Here is a 24,694-nt window from a genome sequence, read left to right as displayed (position 1 = left end):
CTGTAATAGGCTACCGGCGCTCTGCCGGTGGATGGACGGAGGAGCTGAACACGCAGCGCCGGATGAAACTCGCCTCTGTGCGGGTAAATAAGGAGAATTTATGTTGGTTGAGAGGTTTTAGTATAGGAAGTGTCAATGGTCCATTTAAAGATAGGTGGCGGTAATGCACATATTTGTCTGCGATCCGCCGTAAAAAAAGCAAGAAGAAGAAGAAGAAGACGCTCTGCCGGTGGTGGCAGCACTGCGGCGCGTGAGAGACCTATACACAAAGCGCGTGACGTCGAGGAAGAGGCGTACAAACACACAGATGAGCAGTAATTTAGCGTTTTTAGTTTACATTTAAGTCATTTAAAGAGAGCCATGTCGGAAAGAAAGGTTTTGAATGTAAGTAACTCCTTCTTTAATTTGATATTATTGTTGTGTTACGACTTAAGGTGGATTGGAGGAGTAATATCTAAGAAATCACCGTGCTAATGAAGTTAGCAAATTCAGCGTATAGCCTACTTTTATTAAATACAAGTCATATAGATTAATTTTTCATGTTACGTGATGTTTTCGATGCACATCGTGTACATATATGTTGACATAAGCTTGAATACACCTGTTAAGACGAACTTTGAAATAAGTTTGTGTTTACAAAGTTCATTACTGTGATTAAACTATCACCTTTCAGCATCTCTTCTTGTTTTTCCTCAGAAATACTATCCTCCGGATTTCGATCCGTCTAAAATCCCTAAACTCAAACTGCCCAAAGACCGTCAGTATGTCGTTAGATTGATGGCACCATTTAATATGAGGTGAGTTGAAAAGGTGCCTTCAACTAGTTAAACTATGTTAAATTATTTTACAGGATAAAATAACACAAAATGGGGGAAATAATGTTCCATCATCATTCAGAGTTTGTGTGTGTGTGTGTGTGTGCGCGCGCGTGCTCTTGGAGAGGGAGAGGGTCCATTACAAGGAGAGGGTGACTTATGAGGACATAACTCATGTCCCCATTTTTCAAAACGCTTATAAATCATACAGAATTAGTTTTTTTGAGAAAGTAAGAATGCACAAAGTTTCCTGTGAGGGTTAAGGTTAGGTGTAGGGTTGGTGTTGGGCCATAGAATATACAGTTTGTACAGTATAAAAACCATTACGCCTATGGGATGTCCCCACTTTTCACAAAAACTAACGTGTGTGTGTATATATATGCATATGATGGTCATTGTTTTTTGTTTTGATGCTTGAAAACCATCTGTTGTCTTTTAACCATATGTCACTTTAAAAACAATATATGTGAATATGAAAGTATTTAAACTCTACGTTGTGAGGAAAAAACTCTGTGTTTTGATTGATGAGGGATTGTCACCTTTTAAAATATTTATGCTTGTTGTTACACAGGTGTAAAACGTGTGGAGAATACATTTACAAAGGCAAGAAGTTTAATGCCCGTAAAGAGACCGTCCAGAACGAACTGTACCTTGGGCTTCTCATTTTCAGATTCTACATTAAATGCACCAGATGTTTGGCTGAGATCACCTTCAAAGTACTAGAATAAACATCATACTCTGTATAACCGACAGACAATCGCTTAAGGTGTTTTTATTCTTGTCCTTGCTTGGTTGTTTGGTTGCACCTCGTCTAATTGCTGTGTTTCACAGACAGATCCAGAGAATACTGATTATGTCATGGAACATGGTGCAACACGTAATTTTCAAGCCGAGAAACTGATCGAAGAGGAGGAGAAAAAGATCCAGCAGGAGCGAGAAGAAGAGGAACTCAATAACCCCATGAAGGTCTGATAGAAGCTTTAGACTACTTGTGTATTTTATGACTTTAGAGGTTTTGTTAGGGATTTATTGCTTTATTTTGTGCTATTTGTGTTGAATTTGTCTTTTTTTTTCTACTTTCCCCAGAAATGTTTAGTGTAATATAAGCATTATTTAATTTTTTATAACTGTTTTCCACATTTTACATAGATAAAAGCCTTTACAGCATCTTAAAGTCTTAGGAAGCAAACAAAAGCTCATACAAACTTAAAACATAACGTCCCTGAATGCCGTCACAGGTCCTGGAGAACCGCACACGAGACTCAAAGTTGGAGATGGAGGTGCTGGAGAACCTGCAGGAGCTGAAGGAGCTGAACCAGAGGCAGGCGCAGGTGGACTTTGAGGGCATGCTGGACAAGCATAAAGAGATGGAGCGGAGACAGAGAGAGAGAGAGCAGGAGGAAGATGAGCGAGAGACCAAGTAAGACCCCTTTGAACTTTAGGAAGCTTTTGGCCTTTTTGCTTCATACACTGTATGCTGGAATATTTGAGCTTACAGTGCCATTTCTGCTAAAAGTTTAATGGTTTAACGTTTGAAAATGAAATTCTTAAATTACAAATTAAGCAAGCTATAAATATTATATTAGTACTGTAATTTTAAAGTTGTAATGTAAAAAATATTATTTATTTTTATTTTGCAGTGAATTGTACAATAGTAACATTACATGTTTTGTTTTTAGTAATTTTTATATTTTTATTTAGTTATAATAATATTATTATTATTTTATAGCCATATCAATTATTGGCTAAATTTTGCGGCCATACAAACAAACAAAGCAAACCTGTTTTTTTTTTTTGTTTTGTTTTTTATTGTGGTTTTAAATCAATAAGATTTTTCCCTGAAATTGTGCAGCCCTGGATTACTGCATATAAAATATGGTTCAAAATATGGTTTGAAAGGCATGATTGTGTTCATATTGCCATGTACACTTACGTGTGACAATAATTACACCTTGTGCATTCAATGTGCATTCACAAGTAGTTTTTTTTAAAGCATTTAATATCAAGATAAAGAATCATGGATTATATTATACAGTGTGGTTTAGACTTCTCTTTTCTCTTGCTCCTCATAGGGAGATGTTGGAGAGAGCTCTGGTCAAACGACTGAGGGACTCAGACTCTGAAGACGAAGCAGAAGATGCAAACGACAGAAGCAGGAAACACACGGCTGATAAACCCACAGACATCCTCACCACAGACGTGAACACGGGATCACAGGTGCAGAGAAACACTGCAGCCTCAACCTCGGTAGATTCAAATCTAGTTTGTTTGATTTGACCTCGACAGATTTTTACATTTTATTTTAGTTACTTTTATATATTATGATAGGGAAAAAGTCTTAGGTATTGCTTTAGAATGTTTTAATACATGTCTCTGAATACTCTACTGTGATTGGTCATGCTGCATTTGTTTATTTATATATAGTAATAAGTCTTAAGCAGGATAATGCATAGTCAGCCAGGCATTACTGCAAAATAAACACTCACAATTATGGTCGCCTGTATATTATAGTTTATATGATCTGTGGAACAAAATTCAGTTGTTCTTTGAGCTTGCATGTGTTTTTCTGTTTTAATGTCCCATCTGTTTTTCTGATTAGTTTTTGTGCTGCTTTCCTACTGGTCTCCACAGGGCTCATCGTCTGTGGGTGTAAAGAAACAGAAGCTGGAGAGCTGGGAGAGGAGTGTCGGAGGTCTGGGAGAAAAGGGAGCTCTGGGGTCTCTGGTGGTGAGGAAGAAACCAGCAGATTCTGCCTCTAAACCTGCCGCCGCTGCACCACGACAGGCTGCGGACACACAAACAGGTTCATGATCTGTTCAGACCACTGAATCAGTGGGTTCTCAACAGTGTCGGGGAAAGTCAGGCTGTAATGGTAGTGCGGGGTGTATTACAATTAATAAATGTATTACCAATAATACATCCTATTATAATAATGATAGTGCTCCACTCTGTTCTAAAAAAAAAAAAATCAGGGGAAAAGGTTGTTTTACACTTAATGTTAGCGAACCAGACCCACTTTTTAAAATTTACTTTATTTGTGGCCCTCGGAAAATAAATTCTTATGAGCTTTTTTGGCCCATTTTTCGTATGCTGATCTTATGTTCTTTTGATCAGTAATATTTTAAAATGTAATTTATTCCTGCAATGCAAAGCTGAATTTTCAGCATCATTACTCCAGTCTTCAGTGTCACGTCATCCTTCAGAAATCATTCTAATATTCTGATTTGCTACTCAAAAACATTTCTTCTTATTATCAATGTTAACAACAGCTGTGTCGCTTCATATTTGAAATAGATTTTTGTAAGCCTATAAAAGTAATTTTTTAAAATGTCTATTACAGTATTTTAAAAAGAGACCAACCTTAGGTCTGTATTCAGAAGTGTTCATAAATTATAACAATTGAAGTTTGTATAGTACACTTTCAAGTCTGTATTCAAAAATGGGTGGTGACAGTTACATAATAAAAATACATTTTTTATAATAAAAAAAGTTTAATAAAACCAAATTGCAAGTGAATGATTATTTTAATAGTTGCTTGTTTTATTAATATTATTACTTTTACTAATGTAATTAATAATTAGAATTTTGTTATTATTATTATTATTATTTAATAAACTAAAATGAATAAATAAATTGTAAAATGTATTATTTTATAATTAACTTGTTTTATTGTTTTATTAATATTATACATTTAATTAATATAATTAATATGTATTATTATTTAACGTCAAAATTGCAATTATTATTTTATTGACTTGTTTAACTAATATTATTGTTTTATTTTTTAATTAAACAAAAATGCAGTGGATCTATATTAGGAGTATTTGCTTTTTATAATAATTATTTCTCTATAATCAAGAAATGGAACCGATGTGTGTGTGTGTGTGTGTATATATATATATATGATGTTGTATTTATGTACCAAACAGAGTTTAGGGTTTTGCTCTCTGTTAACCTGTTTTCTCTGTCTTTCTGGATCATTCAGGTGCAGGTGCTGCCAAACCTGAGTCCTCCACAGCTTCCAGAGGACAGCCAGTCACATCTCAGAAAGGTTCTTCTCTCAGCCTCTTGGGGGCATATACAGACAGCGATGACAGCAACTCTGACTAGGCTGGAAACCGATTTTTTTTAATTAAATGTTTATTTTCAGACCTGCAAAAATGACCACCTCTCTTTTCACAGACCACTTTAAGTTTCCATAACCTGGACTCTTTAAAAGAGCAATTCAGGAGATTTTTATTTTTCAGCGATTAACTTTTTAGCTGGAGGAGCATTGTTTAGGAGAAGTTATTTCCGTTGCCTGGAATTCCTGAAGTCTATTAGATCTGCGTCATCCTGATATCGCTAATGTACTCTATAATGTGCTTCTAATGTATTATGCACTCTATAATGTAGTATTTGATTCTCCATGTTAGCTCAATCAATACAAGGAAATGCATTTGAGGGTTTTAGTAGAGATAAGTGAATCTGAATCTAATTTCAACTGATCATCTCTAATCCCATACCATCCCATTTCATCCTTTTAAACTTCAAACAAATTAAAAGTTCCTTGTGATTTGTTCCCGAGCACAGACTATTTTTTTCAGTTGTGTTTGGTTTTAGCAAATATTTTGAAATATATTTCAGATATATTATTATTTATCAAATATTTTCTATATTGTGAGCTTCCCAAAAGTTGTTTTTACACTGCCGAGTTAAGGCTGATTTGTGCCCCCTCAAAATCCAGTGTATGCACAACGCAGCATAAAAGCCAGACTGAATCATGTTGGCTTACACCCACCTCAGCTCCTAGTATCAGAAAATACAGCTGTAATTGCATCACATTGTTTTGCATTTATGCCATCTTTGAGCATCATTAAACTATGGAAAGCCATTTCTGCCATGGAATATAAAAAGGACTTATTATGTGAGCTTATATTTCACAATTCTGAGGAAAAAGCCATAGTCAATAAAAAAATAATAGTAATTGCAACTTCTCATAATCTTGACTTTGTGCATTTCTGAGTTTAGATCTTGCAATTCTAAAAAAGAAGTAAGAATTGTGAGGGGGAAAAAAGTCTCAATTTTGTTTATTCCGTGGCGGAAAAAGGCTTCCATATTAAATGTTTTGTGCAGATAGATACAATTAAATGCCACATCAGAAGCACTTCTGAACCTCTGCAGTGTGCATTTGGCAAAAGTTACTTCATTTGACATTCCGCTAATGGCATCAGTGGCTTGTTTTGGTGTTCAAGGTAACACTTGCTAATGTGATGTTAATGCAGTCCAATTTGTGGATGGACATTATTCATCATCTCCCATATTGATCCACCAAAGTGCTGGTGACCTTCTAACCATACAAGTTGACCTCTGTATGGAGGAGGTGAAGTGGATCGCTTCTTTAAGTGTGAGGTTAACCAGAACCCCCTGCTTATATGCATTTCATTGCATTTAAATTCTTTTTTTCATCTAAAAACCCTGCACTTTATCAACTGCACTTTGCAGACATGCAACATTGATTCTACACAGTGCAAAGCCAAAGCACGAGCCAGCATGTGAAAAGAAATGCCTCAGCAAGAACAAAGACAATGCAACTCTCCAGTGGGCATCAACAACATGTCGAGCTTGCGTGTTGCTCACCAGCTCAGCTGCAACAGCCAACAGCCAATGCAAACCGATGCAAGTCATCCTTCCATCTGCACGTGCACACGCTCGTCACTTTTTGAGGTTCCCCTCACAGTAGCTTTAAAAACTCACTTTCATCCGTGCATCATTGAGAGGTGAGTATTTTGTTAATGTTTTCTGGATTTGGGGGGTTTCTGAGCTCTTTTTACGAGTTAATACTGTCGTAATAGATGACAAATTTGCACGCGCTCGTCTGTGAGTATCTATCGGGATCGCGCATTGCAATAATAGCAAGCAAGCAAGCCGGCTAACAAATGCAGCTTGTTCGGTTTTACTTTTGTGCTCCAAAATTAGTTCAGTATTCGTCTTCTGTGTTTAATTCACTATAGTAATCATGTATAAAATCACATTGTCAACAAGTAAAGCCACTATAATGTGAGCTAGAGGAGTTTAAACATGTTAGCCGGGTTGCTAACGTTAGTTTTAATCTATAATGATAGTTTTTTTTTTGCTATTTCAGTCTAAGAAACATCAAAATCGTTCTGTTATATGTTGAATTAAATGTGGACGATAAGAAAGTGGGTGTGTATAGAGCTGGGGCATGTTATTGTTTTGACCGGATTCTTTGCCAAGATTGAGTAGAGCGAGTTTGTTTTGTGTGTGTGAAACTTTCTTTTTGGAATAATGTTGATTTGTTTTCATTTATATGACATCATCATTATGTTTAATTTATGCACAAAGTACAAAAGCATTAAAAGCTGATATATATATAGCAATAGTTACAATTATTTAACGGTTCACTAACACTGATTTTGTTCCAAATTCTATCTTCCATGAAACAAAAAAAGTTGTTTGGCAAAATGTGAGCGACTAACAAACTCAGTCTCCATTCACCTTCAGTTTTTCATCCAATGAAAGTGAACGGGACTGTGAATCTTTGTTTTTAAAAAGGACAATGAACATCATAAAAGTTGCTTATATAACTAATTTGGTTTAAGTCATATGAGAGATTTCTGTAAGAAAAAGAACTAAATTTAGTTCACTATTGTCATTCTGCTAAATAACTACTTTATTTAGAATAAAAGTCATACAGCTTTGGAACCACAGGAGGTTGAGTAAATAATTTTTGTGTTTGTGTTATTTCTGTAAAATGTCTTTTCCAGTGGAACTGGTCCATGGGAGTAATTTCTTTTACATTTGTTCCCTTTTTTAGGATGTGTGCTTTTGCTTTCCAGATCAATTTATTGCCAGCAAATAGGCGCTGGATGTTCTAAAGCATCGATGCATTGGGGAAACTGAGGTGAGCTATTGCACAATATCATATTTGCCATTTATTGACACACTGTGAGTAATAAGTAACTTATTGGTTAGGTGTTTCAGGATTTATGGATGGTGTTCCATGGAAGAACTAGGATAAAGTCCTTTTTAGAAGCATAACAGCTCTTATAACTTTTATTTATTTTGATTTTGATGGTTTTATTCTTGTCTTGGTCTTAGACTCATGGCAAAGTGGTTCAGAGATCACCTAAGTTTTGGCAGCAGGAAAGGACCGCCGCAGCCCCCAAAACCGGACTACACTGAAAGTGAGATACTACGGGCCTACAGGGCTCAGAGAGAGCTGGACTTTGAGGACCCATACAAACCCTCGGAGAACCGGGTGCTGAACGGCTCAGGGTCGGTGGAAACATTCCCTGCGTTTGGCGTGGTGCTTTCCAACGGTGTGGAGGTGAAGATTGTGTCTCCCAAACACAGACTGATAAAAGTGGAATCTCAGGAATTTGGGAATAGCAAAATACCGCTGAACATCGTGACCTTTGAGGAACCGCAGGCTCCTGTAAGTTCATGTTTTTATATATATGTACATAAAAAGAGCTTAAATGCCTCTTACTGGACTGTTATCAGTAAGAATGATGTGCTTTGAAAGGATTCCTGTGTGGATTTTACCAGCACATTAGTGGTTATTTATCTTGGCGTAAAGACCCTCCTGTTAATTTCTTCCATCATGAATAGATCAATATATCCCAAATGAGGCGGCTATGAGAGTCGCAGTGGGTGTTTTACTATGATTATGTTGATGTCTGATTGTTTTGAGTTGATTTTTTTCGATGCACATGTCATGAGTTAGTTTTGCAGATGTCATAACAAACCAAACAGACACACCATTTGCTCGTGTTTCCTGAGCTCGGCCGGTAATAATTGTCTTTTGTCATCAGAGGTAAAGGGGGTGAGTGTTGGGAATCAATTTCATTAACCCAAATACATTTAATCCCAATGCCTGCGGGTTTTATAGACCCTCACACCAACCCCCTCTCTCACTCGTTTCGGTTTTAAATGGATTGTGTGTCTACAAATGAAAATGTTATGTCACTCCAAATTTTGTTTCATTTATCTCTTTGTTCTTCAGTGGAAAAAAAAGTGATGCGCTTTTTTGTGCAATTTAAGCATAATGTAATTCATTCTGGACAAAAAATGAATCATAAAAGAAGTCCTTTTGACTAAATTTTAGGGTTATTTATGACATATTTTTTCAAGTGTCTGCTTTCAAAAAAAAACATGATTTTGTTTTTATTGAACAAACGAAACGGTTCAAGAGCTGCGGTCTTTACATTTTTTTTTTATTGTTAGTGGTTAAAGGGACTGTAAGTAGGAATTACTCCCATCTAGTGGTGAAATTGTATTTTGCCTTCAAACTAATTTTGCTCTCCAGCGCCTCGCTTTTTCAAATGCGCGTTGCATCTACGGTAGGCGATATGTACCAAAAAGCTTTGACAGGATGTCTTCTAATAGCACTTCGTTTTGGCGACGATGTTTTCTTCTCCTGTGGCGCGGCATATGTATGGTCCATAATAAGAATGCAATCCAGACTTTTAAACTTGCCGGTGCAGTTTCAAGCGCCTCTTACTGCTCTGCACCTGCGTTTCTGGCTCTGACCGAAAACGCGTTGTGGAAACGCGTTGGCTTAGTACTTTTTGTCCCTCTCTGCTATTATAGTTTTGCAAGATGGCGGAACTACATGGAAGCCTCCGTCGACCTACCCGTCCCATGTATATAAAGATAATAAATTCTTCATTTACGAGGATTAGTTTAAACATTGGCATAGGTATTTGTACACCATTGAGGGCATATTTATGAATAAAAATATTGATTTTAGATAATAAAATACCTAAAAAGTTACTTATTGTCCCTTTAAGGATAATATAAAAGCTTTTATTTTTAAATTAAATTTACAATTTTATTTAATTTGTATTTATATTAAATTTTTTCAAGTTTGACTAATTTAGTATTGGTTTTTTTTTTGTAATTTTAGTAATTTTGGTGTAATAATAGTACATCTCAAAGTCAATGTAGTGTTTAATTATATTTCAGTTTTAGATTATTTTAGTCCATCAGTTCCTTTTTTTTCTTCTTTTTTTACTAGTTAACTTTAATAACCGTAGTGGATGAAAATGCTGGATTGAAAATGCTTCGTCTGTTAACATGAGCTAGCAAAATAGCATACTGTGTAAAACTTTGCAGTTATCTTCATTTCTGAATCATATGATCATTATTATCTTTATTCTTTTCACCAGGTAGTTCCCTCGGCTCCTGCGGTCAGGGAGACTGATTACTCTGACCCGTTTGATGCCAGGCCGGACCCGCGGCCCGGCCCCGGCTGGGAGCAGAACGCCGTCGAAGCCTGCAGCAGTTACATGGAGCCGTTTGAGGCCCAGCAATTCATAAGCGGTACAGCAATTCCCCACTAGATCTCTTAGAAGAGATCCCAAAGAGAGCATACAATCAACCATTGTTATTCCAGTATGTTGTAATTTGTGGTCTGGTCTGCGGTAACGTTTGGATGTTTTTCAGAGCTTGACAACTCCAGTCCTTATTCACTTTCATAATACTCATTCATAATGTAATTTTGTGTTGTCTGGTGCAATTTAAAGGGATAGTTCATCCAAAAATGAAACTTTGATGTTTATCTGCTTACCCCCAGGGCATCCAAGGTGTATGTGACTTAGTTTTTTCAGTAAAACACGAACTGAGATTTTGAGCTCAAACCTTTGCAGTCCATAAGTCTTATAATGTAAGTGGATGGGAATCACGGCTAAAACATACAATAAAAAAAAAACAAAAAAAACATTCACAAACAAAACCAAATTAAACCCTGCAGCTCGTGACGATACATTGATGTGTAAAGACACAAAACGCTTGGTCTGTGCAAGAAACTGAACGGTATTTATATTGTTTGTTTTTTTGTTTTTTTTTTACCTCTGATTCATGCAATGTCTGACCTGTTAGAAGTCTCCTGAGCATGTTCTCTAGCAGGTGCCTGGGGCATCTTCTTCTTCTTCTTGCGTTATGGCGGATTACAGACTTAAAAGTGCATTACCGCCACCTTTCTCTCAAATGGACCGTTTACACTGTATCTACAATCTCAATTAGGAGTGTTAATGGTCCACTTGAGAGAAAGCTGGCGGTAATGCACTTTTAAGTCTGCGTTTTCTTTTTTAATATGTTTTAGCCGTGATTCCCATCCACTTGCATTATAAGACTGATAGACTGCAACAGTTTGAGCTAAAAATCTCAGTTTGTGTTCTACTGAAGAAACAAAGTCACCTGAAACTATCTCTTTACTGTGTTTGTCATATGTCAGAGCTCCAGCACAGCACAGATGAAGGTAGAAACAGCCCACAGCTCTACGACAGCCCGTACGAGGAGAGAGTTCGGCCCCAGGCCGCCCCAGTGGAGGACGAGAGAGAGAGCCGTCTGCCCCAGGACGACGAGAGGCCAGCGGATGAGTACGACCAGCCCTGGGAGTGGAAGAAAGACAACATCTCCAAAGCCTTCGCTGGTAAGACATGTTGCTGGGTAGAGATGGGCTCCATTTCATCCTCTTTTGAAAATGTAGTTGACTATACTACAGGCAGGGTACAAAATTAACAGTCAGCAAATGGCAAATATTAAAAGTGTTTGGCTGGTGTTTTAGAGCAGCTTCCTTTGGTTTTCTGTCAAAATAAAAGCTCTGAGGTTTAGCAGTTGAAAGCAAAGAAATTAAAACAGCCATAAATATCCAATTTTATATATATATATATATATATATATAAAACAATAGTAATATACTACTTACTATCAATAACAATACATTAAGTTCTGTATTTTAATATGAATAATGATAATAATAAATCAAATAACATATTAAATAATAAAATATTATTAGTAATATTAGTTTATTATTAGTTTATTAATAAACTGCAGTTTATAATAATGAATAGTATTGAATATTATTAAATAAACTAATTTAACTATACTTAACTATATTTTTTATAATTTGAATATTAATTATAATTTAAAATTGTAGTTAAGTTTTGAACCCTGACTAAACTTTGATGCATCAACAGATAAATTCTAAGCACAGTAGTTGTCAGTCGCAGCTTTAAACATTGGATTTGTCTGCTTTGAATAAAATGATCTGAAGGTGCAGTCTGTCTTTTATCTTGCACTTGAGAAAGGAAGATATCTGTGATTTTGTTGTGAGGAGAGGGATGTGTGGAGGCTGTTGATGGAGACAGGAGTAGAGGAGAGAAGTAGAGCAGTCATGCAGAAAGATCAGATCCACTGTGGGACTTCTGCTCTGCATCACATTCCACACACACACACACACACACACATACTCAGATCATCTCTCGCATTTCACCACTTCTGATCAAATTGGCAGTTGCTCGTGTATTTTTCACGCTCTGTCAGATGCGTATTCCTAATAAACTTGACAAGAGCTTCTTTACCAAGACAGCAGGAACAGTGCTGCTGGAAGAGAGTAACTAGTGTTGTTTGCTTTATTGCTTATAATGAGGGATAGTGATTTAAACAAACCCTTAATCATAAATATATAATGGTAATGCAATTTTTTTAAAACAATTGCACAAAAATGTAGTTGTTCTTAATTGTTCTTTGTTTCACTAATTTCCAAACTATAATTTAAGCTGAAGATATACTGCATAATATAATACACCTATAATTTTATGGGGGGTGGTGGGGGGGGGAGCATAAAGCAATTAAATCACATTTAATTATTAATAAAAATATAAAATTTTACTTATAAAAATGTAAATATGTGTAATATTTGAAATGAATGTATATCTTTTTGTTTGCATTTTTATAAAGTTTATAATTGTTTTGTAGTAACCTTTGCAGCAATAATGCATTTCTTTAATTTGTATAGGATTATAAAAGTAAATCATATTTTAAATAATAAAGTAACTTAAAAAAATACTTGTCAAAAATGTAATAATAAATGTTTTAGTAGTAAACACTCAGTTTATTTATTTTTAATGTATATATATATATTGTATAATATTTTTTAACCTGCTCTTTTTGCTTGCATTTTAAAAAGGTTATTTATCATTTTTTTTAAGTAAGCTTAAGTTCTCACTATTAACTAGTTGTTTATTAACATGCATATTGGCTGTTTATTAGCACTTATAAAGCACATTCTAATGCCTTATTTTGACAAAATACTAGATCCTGTTATCCTACCCCATACATAGACTTAACAACTACTTTGCTGCAAATTAGGAATTTATTGAGGCAAAAATTGTGGTTGAAAGTCAGTTAATAGTGAGGATTGGTCCCCAAACTAAAGTGTGACCCTTTTTTGAATGTGTTATAGTAACTTTTGAAGCCAGAGACTGGGAACAATGTACACTGCCCCGTGACGAGACACCGATGAAGACAGGTGCGTCCAGAATCAGCCCTCCATTCAGTAGAGCCACCAGTCTTCACAAGCCCATCCTGGGAGAGAGGGTGGATCCCACACTGCCCCTGGAGAAACAGGTGTATGTGTTTACACATGAACAGCCTGAGCTGTGCGGGTCAATGTATTTAACACAGGAACCTGGCAGATGTCTAAGTGCAAAGTTGTACTATTTAAGCACAAATAACATCATGACATGATTGTCAAATGATTACACATAATGATGTGGTATGGTGAAACATTATTTTATAACTCCGATTGTATTTGTCTGAAAGAACACAGTCATGTTGAAGGTCAGTCAATCACGGGGTGATTTTTTTCATTTTTGGGTGAACTATCCCTTTAATTCTTACACATTCTGGGATGCTGATTTTAAAAATTGTGCATGTTTTGCACACTGCACACTTTCTCACAAAATGGGATGTATTTCATAGCATTTTTGTTTTTGAGAACAATTTGCAAAGTTAAAAAGTCTTGTTTTATCCCTTAATCACGAGAAAAACTGCCACAAAGATAAGATTGGTGCCTTCCTCTGAGCCAAATTACAACCATTTTTAAATTCTTAGTGCTTTATTGCATGTACAGATGATTCAGAAGACATTATTTATGCCTAACCCTGATGTCAAGGATGGGATTATGAAGATTTATGGCCACTGTCTGAAGAAAATGCAAACATGAACCATATGTTTTCTGCTACATGTGTTTTACTACATCCAAACAACCACAGGAAATGACCGTTTTTGTGGAAAAAAAGCTTATTCGTAAATTACTTTGACATTTAATTGAGTATTTGAACATATGTTTGCAATCCTTTGCAGATCGTAAACTAAAAGCTATGTTTTGAGCGCTGAAGGATTGGTTCTGTGAAAACCCTAATAGTGGCCCATCTGTGTGTGTGTGTGTTTCAGATGGTACCATGGTGCATTGACTCGCTCAGAAGCTGAATCTCTGCTTACGCTGTGTAAGGAGTGCAGTTACCTGGTGAGGAAAAGCCAGACCAGCAGAAACGACTACTCGCTGTCTCTCAGGTACTGTCCTACAAACTCTCAGGTACTCTTACAACCCAAAAACTCATCCAGTGCCATCATTTACACTGCTCTGTGGAATGAGTAGCTTAGTCATTCCCTCACAAGTAGACAGTTTTGTCTCTTTCATTTTTTTAATCAATGTCTGCTGCAGTTCAGAGTCGTGTTGTCATGATTACCTCAAGTCTGGTTCAGTCCCTGAGTACAAAATGACATCTTTCTAGAAACAAATGATCTCGGCGTTCTATTCGTGTGCTGTAAATTAAACCACTTGCTGTGTTGTGGTTGTTTTCAGAGGTATAGTAATTGAAGTACTTGTCCCACATTCACTTTTGTTTCATGAAACAATGACTCTGTGAATAGAGCATATTGTTTCTGCTAATCTAGGTTCATGTATCTCTTTCTCCATCTTCATGGGAATTGAACTGTAGTCTTTAGTGATTCTCTAGACACAAAATATTGACATGATTATGGACTACTGTAACTACTCTAAATGTACGTTTTTGTATGTTGTACTACAGCTACTCTAAAAGAAACGTCATCTGATATTTATGTTTTATTACAATATTGACAATATAATTCCATTAGTTTGCATTGAAGGAGGGAACAGAGTCATCTAGAAATCAAAATGCTATAGAGACTTGAGAGTGGTTTTAATTGGACATTGGCCACTAAGCAACTAAGCCTGAATACCCTAGCAACCACATAGCAACACCCTAGCAGCCAACTGGTGCAACCTCTTTTTATTTTTTTCTATCTAGATCTGCTCTGATTTATTTAGATATTTCTTTTCCCCTCCTGCTGCATGCATATTCTACTGCTGGAGGGCAGTTCCATCTAGCTATTCTAGCTCTGTGTAATATATTCAGGTTTGAGGTGTTTTGTGTGGGTCTGAATATGTTTAGCATGTTATTAATAATGTAGTGCCCCCCCCCCCCCAAAAAAATGTGGCTTGTTTTCAGTTTTATGGGGGTGAGCAATATGACCAAAATCTTACATCATGGTATTTTAATTTTATTTTAATTGTATTTTTATTGTATAATTGACAATATATACTCATTTAATACATAAACAATATCATTGTTTATATATTAATTATTGTCATAATTCCTATTGTGAAATGATCCAGTAAATTAAGTACTTTATCTAATTTAATTATTTTTCCTTGCAATATCACTCTAAAATATCACAATAAACCTTTAATAATTTTATTCTTGACTTGTTTGAGACATAGACAGTTTCTGCATTTTCACATATCTCCAATTTCTTTACTGCTTCCACAAGTTTGAGTAATTTTGCTATGTGCTTTTTTATATTTATATTTTAAAAATATATATTAGATTTATATTTTAAATTTTAAATTTCATTATTTTTAATTATTTTAGTAACTTTAACTTTAAGTGACTTTAGTAACTTCTGCCTTGAAATAAATCAATGTAATTTTTTTTTTTTAATGGAACAGTTTATTGAACCTTTAGACAACATTTAAAAAAAAATCATATTTGATACATCAGACTTTTATGGCATGCAAACTTTGGAGAAAAAAGACTTGAAAAGTGCTATATCCCAATTTTTGAATGATCACCATTGGTACATAATTAAAGAGACTGCTAGTCAACAGATTTAACAGATTATGATGCTGAAGTCATTTTCATCCCTCTGTAATTTGACTCTGAATCTCACGTGAAATGTTTTGGCCCAAACAGAGCAAAAATATGCAATTTGGTGCAGATTCTGAAATGTATAGGTCTAGAAACTAAGATGATGTTCTGACATCTTGTAATGAATATAAATGAAATCTTTATAACAGACTACTGACATAAAGTGCATATTAATATATGGATCTCCCAATAATATCTTAAGATGACATTTATATGCTTAGTTTGATCAATTGATCAATATTTCACAGCAGAAGGCACATGAAGTACGAGCTGAAGTTGGATGTTAAAGCCCTTTTACTTGCTAAACAAGTATCAACTATCAGTCAGACAACAGAATGCATGTTCTAGGTCAGCCGTACAAAGCAATATGTAAACTCATATGACTTTCTCTGTCCCCCCTCCGTCTCTCTTCAGGAGCTGTCACGGGTTCATGCACATTAAGTTCTCGCAGTCTCATGATGGGAAGTTCATCCTGGGAGAGAACAGTTTTCCGTTTGACTCCATCCCCGAAGTCATTCATTACTACACCACGAACAAACTGCTCATCCGTGGAGCCGAACATCTGTCCCTGCTGTTCCCGGTGCTGGTGCAGACGCTCTGAGACCACACACACACACACTCGCACGGGCTTCACTCAGATGGCTACTGTAGTGCTTCATTTTCAATCACATATCGCAGGCTCTTCAAGAGTTTTATTTGTGTGTGGAGTGGGAATAAGATTTTTCAGGTGTGTGAATGAAAACACAGTCGGCCTGTACAGACACTGTATTGATGTGCTGCACACATGTGAAGAATATTTTACACACCTCTGGACTCTAAAGTGTCTTCGCATCACACTGGGAACTGTTATTATTCTCTTCTCTGCTCAAAACTCTTCAAATGATAGTTTTCAAATTTGAGGATAAAATGTAGCCCGACCAAAGTATTTATAAAACTTTTACTAAATACTTAAAAGCAATGATGTACAGTACGAATCCCATCCTCTGTAGGATTTCTTGCTTTAAAATGTCATCGTTCTCATGTAATTTTGAACCAGTATGACTTTCTTCTTTTGAACACAAAAGAAGATATTTTGAATGATGTTAATGAAAGTGGATGCTGACCATGGCTGTTATGCTCTAAAAAGGACAAAATCAACATAAATGTAGTCCATGTAAGTCTACTAAAGCCACTCAATAGCTTTGTGTGAAGGAAAAAAATGCAGTTTTGCAACTCTCGATTCTCATTTGTTGGCACAATTTAACCTCTTACCTTGTAATTCCATTTTTATGTGAATTATTATTAACACCACCTTTTAACTGCCATATATAAATGTTACTATGTTGCATCACTTGATTTGTGTTTCTGCATATTTGAAATAGGGCAGAGGCAAAAATACAATTAATAACTCCAGTTTTGGTCTGTTTGTCACACAAACCTATTGTTTTTACTTCAAGATAAATCAAAAGGATACATTTGTGATGCTTTTGGTACTTTTTTTGGTAGTTTAAATTAAGAGATAAAACCTTAGTTATGATTATAATTCAGTTGTCTTATCATACTTGTTTTTAATACCATATAACTGATTTGGTAATTTTGAGTTATGTCATCGTTATGCATTTTTATTTCAATTAGTTTTTTTTTCTTGTGGCAGAAATCGGCTTCCATGCTTTTGTTTTTTATCTTTTTGTTCTTTTTAGGGCTTAATGGCGATGGTCACCATCCACTTTCATTGTATTGTAAATTTAGTTCCATTCTACAAATTTCTCTTTTTTTTGTGTTCCATTATGTAAAATCACACTGGTTTGGAATGACGTGTGGGTGAATAATGACTGAATTATAATTTTGAGAGACTATACGCAAAAACGAGGGCTTCTCTTTAGGAACAGGAAGCCAGCCCTTAACTTCCTTTTGGTACTAACTAGAAGCATGGTTTAGCGGTAAGGCAGGAAAAATACGACACTGGAATGTTTCCGAATGTGACTTTTGCTTGTCCGGATGGCCATCTGCAAACACAGATTTGTTCTGCTCCCAGAATCTCAAGGTGCAGAGGATGACAAATGCAGGAAGTGATGTCTTCTGAGTATCTAAAGCTGCACTTTCATTTGCTTCAGTGTTCTGGTCTTGTAGCATGACAGGAAGCAGTCATTACTGGGGCATTTGGCTTCACTTAGGGCTTCTGTCTCAATGCTACCCATCATTTCACTCCACCAGATACCACTTGTTTCTGAGGACTTCTTAGCAATACTTAAAAGCTTTGTGAGAAACTTTACATGGACCGTCTCTTCTGAGTTAATCTGGTCTTAAGTGATATTTAAAATAAGGTCACCTATAATCATAAGACACATCTGTATGTTTAAAAATGCAGATAAAACTCAAGCATTTTCCTCAGAAGAAACACAATATCCTGTTGTTTAGTGAGTGTTCTAGTATAAAGCTTTCAAATGAATGTGGTTTTGGGATCGGCTTACTTGCACGTCCACTGAACACACACACACACTACTGCGTTTAGACTTCTACACAGGGTTTCTATTGCTATAGAGATCCACACGGTAGCTATTGTTCATGATGACTGATTTTAGTCTATATATGCTGTATTCAAGGTTTTAATTTCTTTGGAATAAATTAGATGTTTACAAAAAAAAAAATAAAGTGTGTGTCTGTTGAATTGTCATCTGTATGGTTGGATCCTGACTGGATGTGACATTTCTGGGCTAAAGGGTGATCCGTGTCTCTCGGCAGAAGAAAGGGTTTCTCCTCATAAAGCATTCATGCAGCACACTGTAAAAAAAAAAAAAATGTTTTAATAGGTCAGACATCCTCCATGTGACCAAGCTTATACACACTCTGTTGTTGATTCTGAGCGCTTATGCTTTTGGGTGTTTGAGTGAATCAGACTCTACACAGCTGATATATGCTGTCCAGACTAAGTCCCATCTGAAACATCTCACATATCACACTGTCACAGATGACTGTCACACATCAGCTGGGTAACTTTGCTCTCATTTGTTGTTTGTACCTTTTTCTAGAGCAACAATTACTGGTTGCTTCAAAACACAATCCTAAGGCCAGAAACTACTCTTACATATGCAAGTGATAGGCCAGGATCTTGAGGCTCTGTTGTGTATATTTGATTTGTGTTCTTGTATTACTGTGACAGTAGCAAATCTCTCGGGAGTATTTAAACATTGTCTCTTTGCATTCTGACATGTTATCCTGAGGAAACAAGTGCCAACACAAGTGCCTGAGTGAGTCACACTCTAAATAACCGACTGTCCTGCATCCTTGCATTGTGTTGCATTTGGTGCGCTAATGTCTAGTTGAGGTTATGAGTGTCAAGATGAAATAGGCTGGTTATTATAATATTAATATTGATAATGGCGTTTACATTTGGGTAGTTACGTGACATGCTAAACTCTTAACAGAAATTTTGCTATAATATTTAATTTTCTTAAATTCTCATTTACTGTTATAATTATAGAAATAGCAAAGGCAAAAAATTAATTAAAATGGTGAAAAATGGTCAAAGACATGGTCACAGTCACATAACGTAATGTTTATCTTAAAATGTCTGACATTATGCAATATTTCTTTTTTTATGTGCACATGTGGAAGACAGATTTGGGGTTGAGATTTTCTTATTTTTGTTTGCTTCCTGATTAATGTGTTTTTGGCTGTAATTGTTCATTTGTGTGTGTGTGTGTGTGTGTGTGTGTGTGTGTGTAGGTGTACTGTTCGCTGAAGCAGGAACATTTAATCCGTTTCGGGTCAACGAAAATTCCTGAACAACCACCAGGAAACCGCCTTGGTCAACACGGCAACAGTGATCCTAGAATCCAGTCCAACAATACCTTCACGTTTCAGAAAGCAGAGAAGGGCAAATGAAGGGTGTGGACAAGTAAAACTTCCTGCAGAATTACTAACATATAAACATGGTAACATAAGTACTGTACTAGATTATTAGTGGTGTTTATTAAAGGGATAGCTCCTAGTCCTAACCCAAAGTTTTAAACATGACCCACAATGTTTGTACATATAGGAATAACACCTCAAATCATGTATTTTTTAAGTCTGTATCTGTATAATAATCAAGTGTTCATAGTTTTATCTACCCGTTTGTGTACATGTAGTTTTATGCTTCAACCGCTGGAGGGACAAAAGTTGGCCATCTTAAACTCATTAAATGCCTGAACCAAAGCTGTCAGAAGACATTACAAATGTCTATGCAAACATGGGGTGAACTGATGTTTTGCAGTCTTTTCTTAATGCATTTCTGAATTTTACATCTAGAAGAATGTCATATTTCACCTTGCTATTGAATTATTGGGCAATACAAATACTGTGGTAACTATTTAACTTGTGTCTACATGTGTGGTGGTTTGTGCTCATCTAGCATACTTCAGCATGTTCAAACACACTGATGTTCAGGGTTTTGTCCTGCAGTGACAGTATAGTTCACAAGAGCCTTTCTGTAATATTAACCAGTTCTTCAAAGATCATAAAGCTTCAGCAGGGTTTAACTAGCTTAATCACTTATGTCTAACAAATTATGTCTATACATTTATTATAATGTGATAATTATATAATGACAGTAGATTCCACAACGAAACCTCTTTATTTTAAGAACCATTTATTGCTGTAGGATTCCTTGCTTGCTTTTTTGTTGTGTGAACTTATTTGTTGGCTTCTGTTGTTGTTTTAGAGTTCTACAGTAAATGATTAATAAGTGCATGGAATTTATATTTGCATAAAGCAACAATCACTCTTATATAATGTTTGCTTTATATACTTGTTTGTGCATAGCCTATACATTCAGAATATTTTATCGGTTTAGACATTAAAGCACAAGCGATGATATTAAAAGTACTGATAGAAATTGGAATTGTAGTGAAAATAATTTGTGCTGTGAGCAGTGTAGGAGATTGGTTATTGGTTTTGAGGTCATTGTACAAACATACACTGCATTTGGCCAATCAAAAGCGACTATGATACATCTTCAGTTCAATGGCTAGGAGGTTATAGCCTTACAAACACCCCAGTTTTTGTAACATTATAATTCAGTACATTTTCAGAGAAATATCTCCATGTGATCCATGTGAAATATGAAAATGTATGCACAATGTCCCATACAGAGGACATGCATGACATTGATGTCTTTCTTGTAAAACAGCTTTGCAAAGTCACTTGAAAATATGTTTTGAAAATCACTTAAGAAAAGTAAATCGAACACAAGGACATAAATCTGTGGCTCTACAGAGGAAAAACCATAGACAGTAAAAGAAAAAACTGAACTGCTGATTCCCAGGAAAATGAAGACTGCCATTCTCTCACACATGGTCAAAGCCTCTGTCGTGTTTGACCTAGTTTTTTTAATGAACTGGCATATCTGGCCACTGGGGGGCTCTTGACTCTTTCAAACAGCAAATAACTAATGCATCCTTTTTAGTGAATCATCCATGCTCATGTCTGCCAAATTGTATACTTTTGTATATGATGAAATACAGCAGCACCCATTTGTCTTTGTGCATTGATGCAATAATTTATTTATTTATTTATTTATAGGCGCATGATAGCAGCTCATCCAGAGCAAACAATCAAGCCATTTCTTTGAGGAGAACAGGTGACTAATGGGATTTCCATTAAAACTACTTACTATAAAGCTACAGTTCTTAAAGGAATAGTTTAAAAATTTGCTGAAAATGTACTCACCCTCAGGCCATCCAAGATTTAGATGAGTTTGTTTTTTCATCAACAGATTTGGAGATATTTGACATTGCATCACTTGTTCACCAATGGATGCTCTGCAGTGAATGGGTGCCGTCAGAATGAGAGTCCACACAGTTGATCAAAACATCACAATAATCCAAAAATAACCCACATTTCCCCAGTCCATCTGTTAACATCTTGAGAAGTGAAAGCTGCATGTTGATGCTCCATCATTAAGATGTTTTTGAATTCCAACCATTGTTTCTGGCTAAAATATGAGTCCTCTATCAATAATATTGAAGTCATCTCGTCTGAATCAGAAGAGAAATATGCACAGATCAAGCACCTTTTACAAGCCAAAACAGTCCAAATCCGTTTTGATGTAAGAGGACAACAGGAGACGTACTTTTTCACTGGAGGAAGAGCTATTATAGATTATGTTATAATATCACAGAAATAGTATCAAGGTAAAAACGCCTTAATTATGAATTCGTTTCTTACATGCAGCTTTTCTCTTAACAAGACATTAATTGATGGACTGGAGTAGTGTGGATTACTTGTGGATTATTGTGATGATTTTATCAGCTGTTTGGACTCTCATTCTGACGGCACCCATTCACTGCAGAGCATCCATTGGTGTGCAAGTGATGCCATGTTAAATTTCTCCAAATCTGTTCCCATGAACAGATGAAACTATTTGTTCAAAGGAATATGAGCTCCATGCAGGACTGTGTATCAAGTTTTATTGTCAGTTTACCCACCTCAGCCTTATATTAATGTGAATATGCAATAGACGATGAGAGTTAAACTCATATTCATTCCATTTTATCTTCGTTAAAATACACAAACAGTAATTTCCCTTCCACAGTGTCCCATGATGCACATTTCATAAGTTCAGTATCTGTTTAGAGAATCACACTGCATCAAAACAACTGACGTCTTCATGTAATAACGCTCTCCCAGTCCGACTGTACTCACTGTCTTCATGGTTCCATTCAAACATAAACTCAGACTCAGAGCTCAGAGCAGGGCTTTAACTGTGTTCTTCACTGATGATGGCATCTGCAATTAGAAAACATGTAGCCAGCTCTCTCAGGTGTCATCTAGTTGATTTGAAGTAGGGAAAGAAAGCTGGAAGCAAATAAATCATGAGCATTGTCAACTACAGTACTACTTTACTGTATATACACAATGTGTGTGTTTTTTTTTTAAATAACATGAAACAGAAAACACAGTGCAACAACCAACATTCTGAATAGTGTGCTCTGATCTTAGTAAATAGTAAGAAAACTATATACATATATTTTAAATGGAAAGTGAGAAAATGGAGCTCAAAATTGAAGAGGAATAACATACTTCAGTTTTAATCAGGGGCCCAAACTATGCCATTTGGTGCCGTTGCTGATATTTATATCCCACAAACTAAGATGAAATCCTGATAGATACTTAATATCAGTTGTCAATCTATTTCTCCTTAGTAAGATGATATTTAAATGCCTAGTTTAATGATTAAAGCTCTGTATTTTTTATTGTGGGGGCAAACAATGCAGTGCTCCAAAATATGATGATAGATCAACAAATGAACATTCATCAAAAGCCTGATGATCACAATCAGTACTCATGATTTCAGTTTCAAGTTTACTTTATAAAATTGAACAAAATTTCAAAACACAATGACACATGAACCATTAGCTGAAGCTGGATATTTTTACAACTACACTAAAAGGCCTTTTACTTGTTAAAAAGTATGAAATATCAGTCGACGATAGAAGGGATGAAGTAAACTGTTTGCAGCCAAACTATGATTGTTGATTATTTAGAGGCATTAGAAACTGGTGCGTCAAATATGATACAGAAGGCTTTATAAAGAGCCTAAAGAACCCAGAAACCAATGCAGTATTGTAAAGAATTCTTTGTATCTTTGTATCTGAGCTTGTGCACATATTTTACATTTATTTTCATCAGATTATACTTTGGTGTGTGGTAGGCTACACTTCTTTTTAACATACAAATCAAGTGCTGAAGCAGTTCTGCAAGGATTCAGAAAATATATGCTTCAGTTTACGTCTGTGATCTAAATTAAAGCATACAAGCTATTTTAAACCAGCAAACCTTTTTGTGTGTAAAATTCATTTCCTCCTCAGCATCTGTAAACACTTCCTGTAGTTACACATGAGAGTCTTGCCTCTGTGAAGTAAGTTCCACTTCTCTTAGCAAAACTTCTTCACCTCATTGACATTTGGAGTCTTTTTTATGTCATTGAAAGCTTGAACCCCAAAGACAATGAAAACTCCGACCAATACCTTTACCACTGTCTAAATACTACCACAACTCACAATCTGACAACACGAAGAATTTAAATGGGGGCAAAGACTTTTTTAACACCACTACATAAGTTTGAACAGTTTGAAGTAAGAAAAAAAGGTTATGCTTTAATATGAGGCATTAAAATATTTTCTATATTTAATTGAAAATGTAACAGGAAGATTAGATAGAGTGAAAAATCATTAATTATTAAAAATAAATATAAAATTCTAAATAATGCAAAGTAGAAGTATTTTCACTAGAGGCCTCTTGCAAACTACACTCTTTGTAGTGAATTTTCAAACAGAGTAGGTGTGTGTTTTTTGGCACAATGTTCCTTAATTAGGTGTGAGATAAAATAAAGTTTCCACTGGGACATTCCCTTCAATGTGTCCACACCTTTCTGTTTCAATATGAAGTATATGATAGACATTCATTGAGCCATTTCCTGGGTTCTTTGACAAATTCATGTAGCAGGAAACTAAAACATGCCTGTGCAAAATTATTACTTGATATGACATCTGTGCTAAGTCTGTCCAGATATTTGTATGCTGTGTTACCACCTGCTCAAATTATAAACATTCCCATCACAAGGGAAGTACATAGTTTTAGCATGTGATAGTTGGAGTTATTATTATTTTTAAATAACCATTAATTTATATATATATATATATATATATATATATATATATATATATATATATATATATATATATATATTCAATCAAATAAAATCTTTTAACATAAGCTGTAATAATATATGTTATGCTACTAAAATAGCGCTGAAACTAAACTAAAATTGTTAGATCTCCAGACTGGTCATTTCTGGCTTCTAATGTTTATCATCGTTCACCTGATTTATTTTTA

At 35.5% G+C, this 24,694-nt stretch overlaps 2 protein-coding genes across 3 annotated transcripts; both read left to right on the top strand.

Moving 5' to 3' along the window:
• Window positions 1-225: 225 nt before the first annotated feature.
• Window positions 226-5,381, top strand: LOC132154480 (splicing factor YJU2-like). 2 transcript variants are annotated; one of them, XM_059563047.1, is made up of 8 exons: window positions 226-384; window positions 697-797; window positions 1,387-1,531; window positions 1,647-1,781; window positions 2,054-2,235; window positions 2,888-3,032; window positions 3,447-3,618; window positions 4,801-5,381. In XM_059563047.1, exons 1-8 carry the CDS (start codon window positions 361-363, stop codon window positions 4,923-4,925), a joined length of 1,029 nt encoding a protein of 342 aa, XP_059419030.1. In that variant the 5' UTR covers window positions 226-360; the 3' UTR covers window positions 4,926-5,381. The 2 variants fall into 2 exon arrangements, with proteins under 2 accessions (XP_059419030.1, XP_059419029.1); XM_059563046.1 differs by having other exon boundaries at window positions 2,888-3,062.
• An 821-nt stretch (window positions 5,382-6,202) lies between these two features.
• LOC132154479 (SH2 domain-containing adapter protein F-like) lies at window positions 6,203-16,841 on the top strand. The gene is made up of 8 exons (XM_059563045.1): window positions 6,203-6,574; window positions 7,633-7,719; window positions 7,917-8,253; window positions 9,989-10,142; window positions 11,056-11,253; window positions 13,069-13,234; window positions 14,061-14,180; window positions 16,253-16,841. The coding sequence occupies exons 3-8, from the start codon at window positions 7,921-7,923 to the stop codon at window positions 16,437-16,439; spliced, it is 1,158 nt and encodes a 385-aa protein (XP_059419028.1). The 5' UTR covers window positions 6,203-6,574; window positions 7,633-7,719; window positions 7,917-7,920; the 3' UTR covers window positions 16,440-16,841.
• The last annotated feature ends 7,853 nt before the right edge of the window (window positions 16,842-24,694 follow it).

Source organism: Carassius carassius, chromosome 12 (assembly GCF_963082965.1).
Source record: "Carassius carassius chromosome 12, fCarCar2.1, whole genome shotgun sequence".
Classification (NCBI taxonomy): Eukaryota; Metazoa; Chordata; class Actinopteri; order Cypriniformes; family Cyprinidae; genus Carassius; species Carassius carassius.
The sequence above is the reverse complement of the archived record's forward strand: the minus strand, read 5'-3'. Positions and strand labels throughout refer to the sequence as shown.

Coding starts and splice junctions, on each gene's coding strand:
- LOC132154480 (XM_059563046.1), top strand. CDS start 361: ATGTCGGAAAGAAAGGTTTTGAAT. Junction 385..696: donor CGGAAAGAAAGGTTTTGAAT/GTAAGTAACTCC, acceptor GTTTTTCCTCAG/AAATACTATCCTCCGGATTT. Junction 798..1,386: donor ATGGCACCATTTAATATGAG/GTGAGTTGAAAA, acceptor GTTGTTACACAG/GTGTAAAACGTGTGGAGAAT.
- LOC132154479 (XM_059563045.1), top strand. CDS start 7,921: ATGGCAAAGTGGTTCAGAGATCACCTAAGTTTTGGCAGCAGGAAAGGA. Junction 10,143..11,055: donor GGCCCAGCAATTCATAAGCG/GTACAGCAATTC, acceptor GTCATATGTCAG/AGCTCCAGCACAGCACAGAT. Junction 11,254..13,068: donor CATCTCCAAAGCCTTCGCTG/GTAAGACATGTT, acceptor AATGTGTTATAG/TAACTTTTGAAGCCAGAGAC.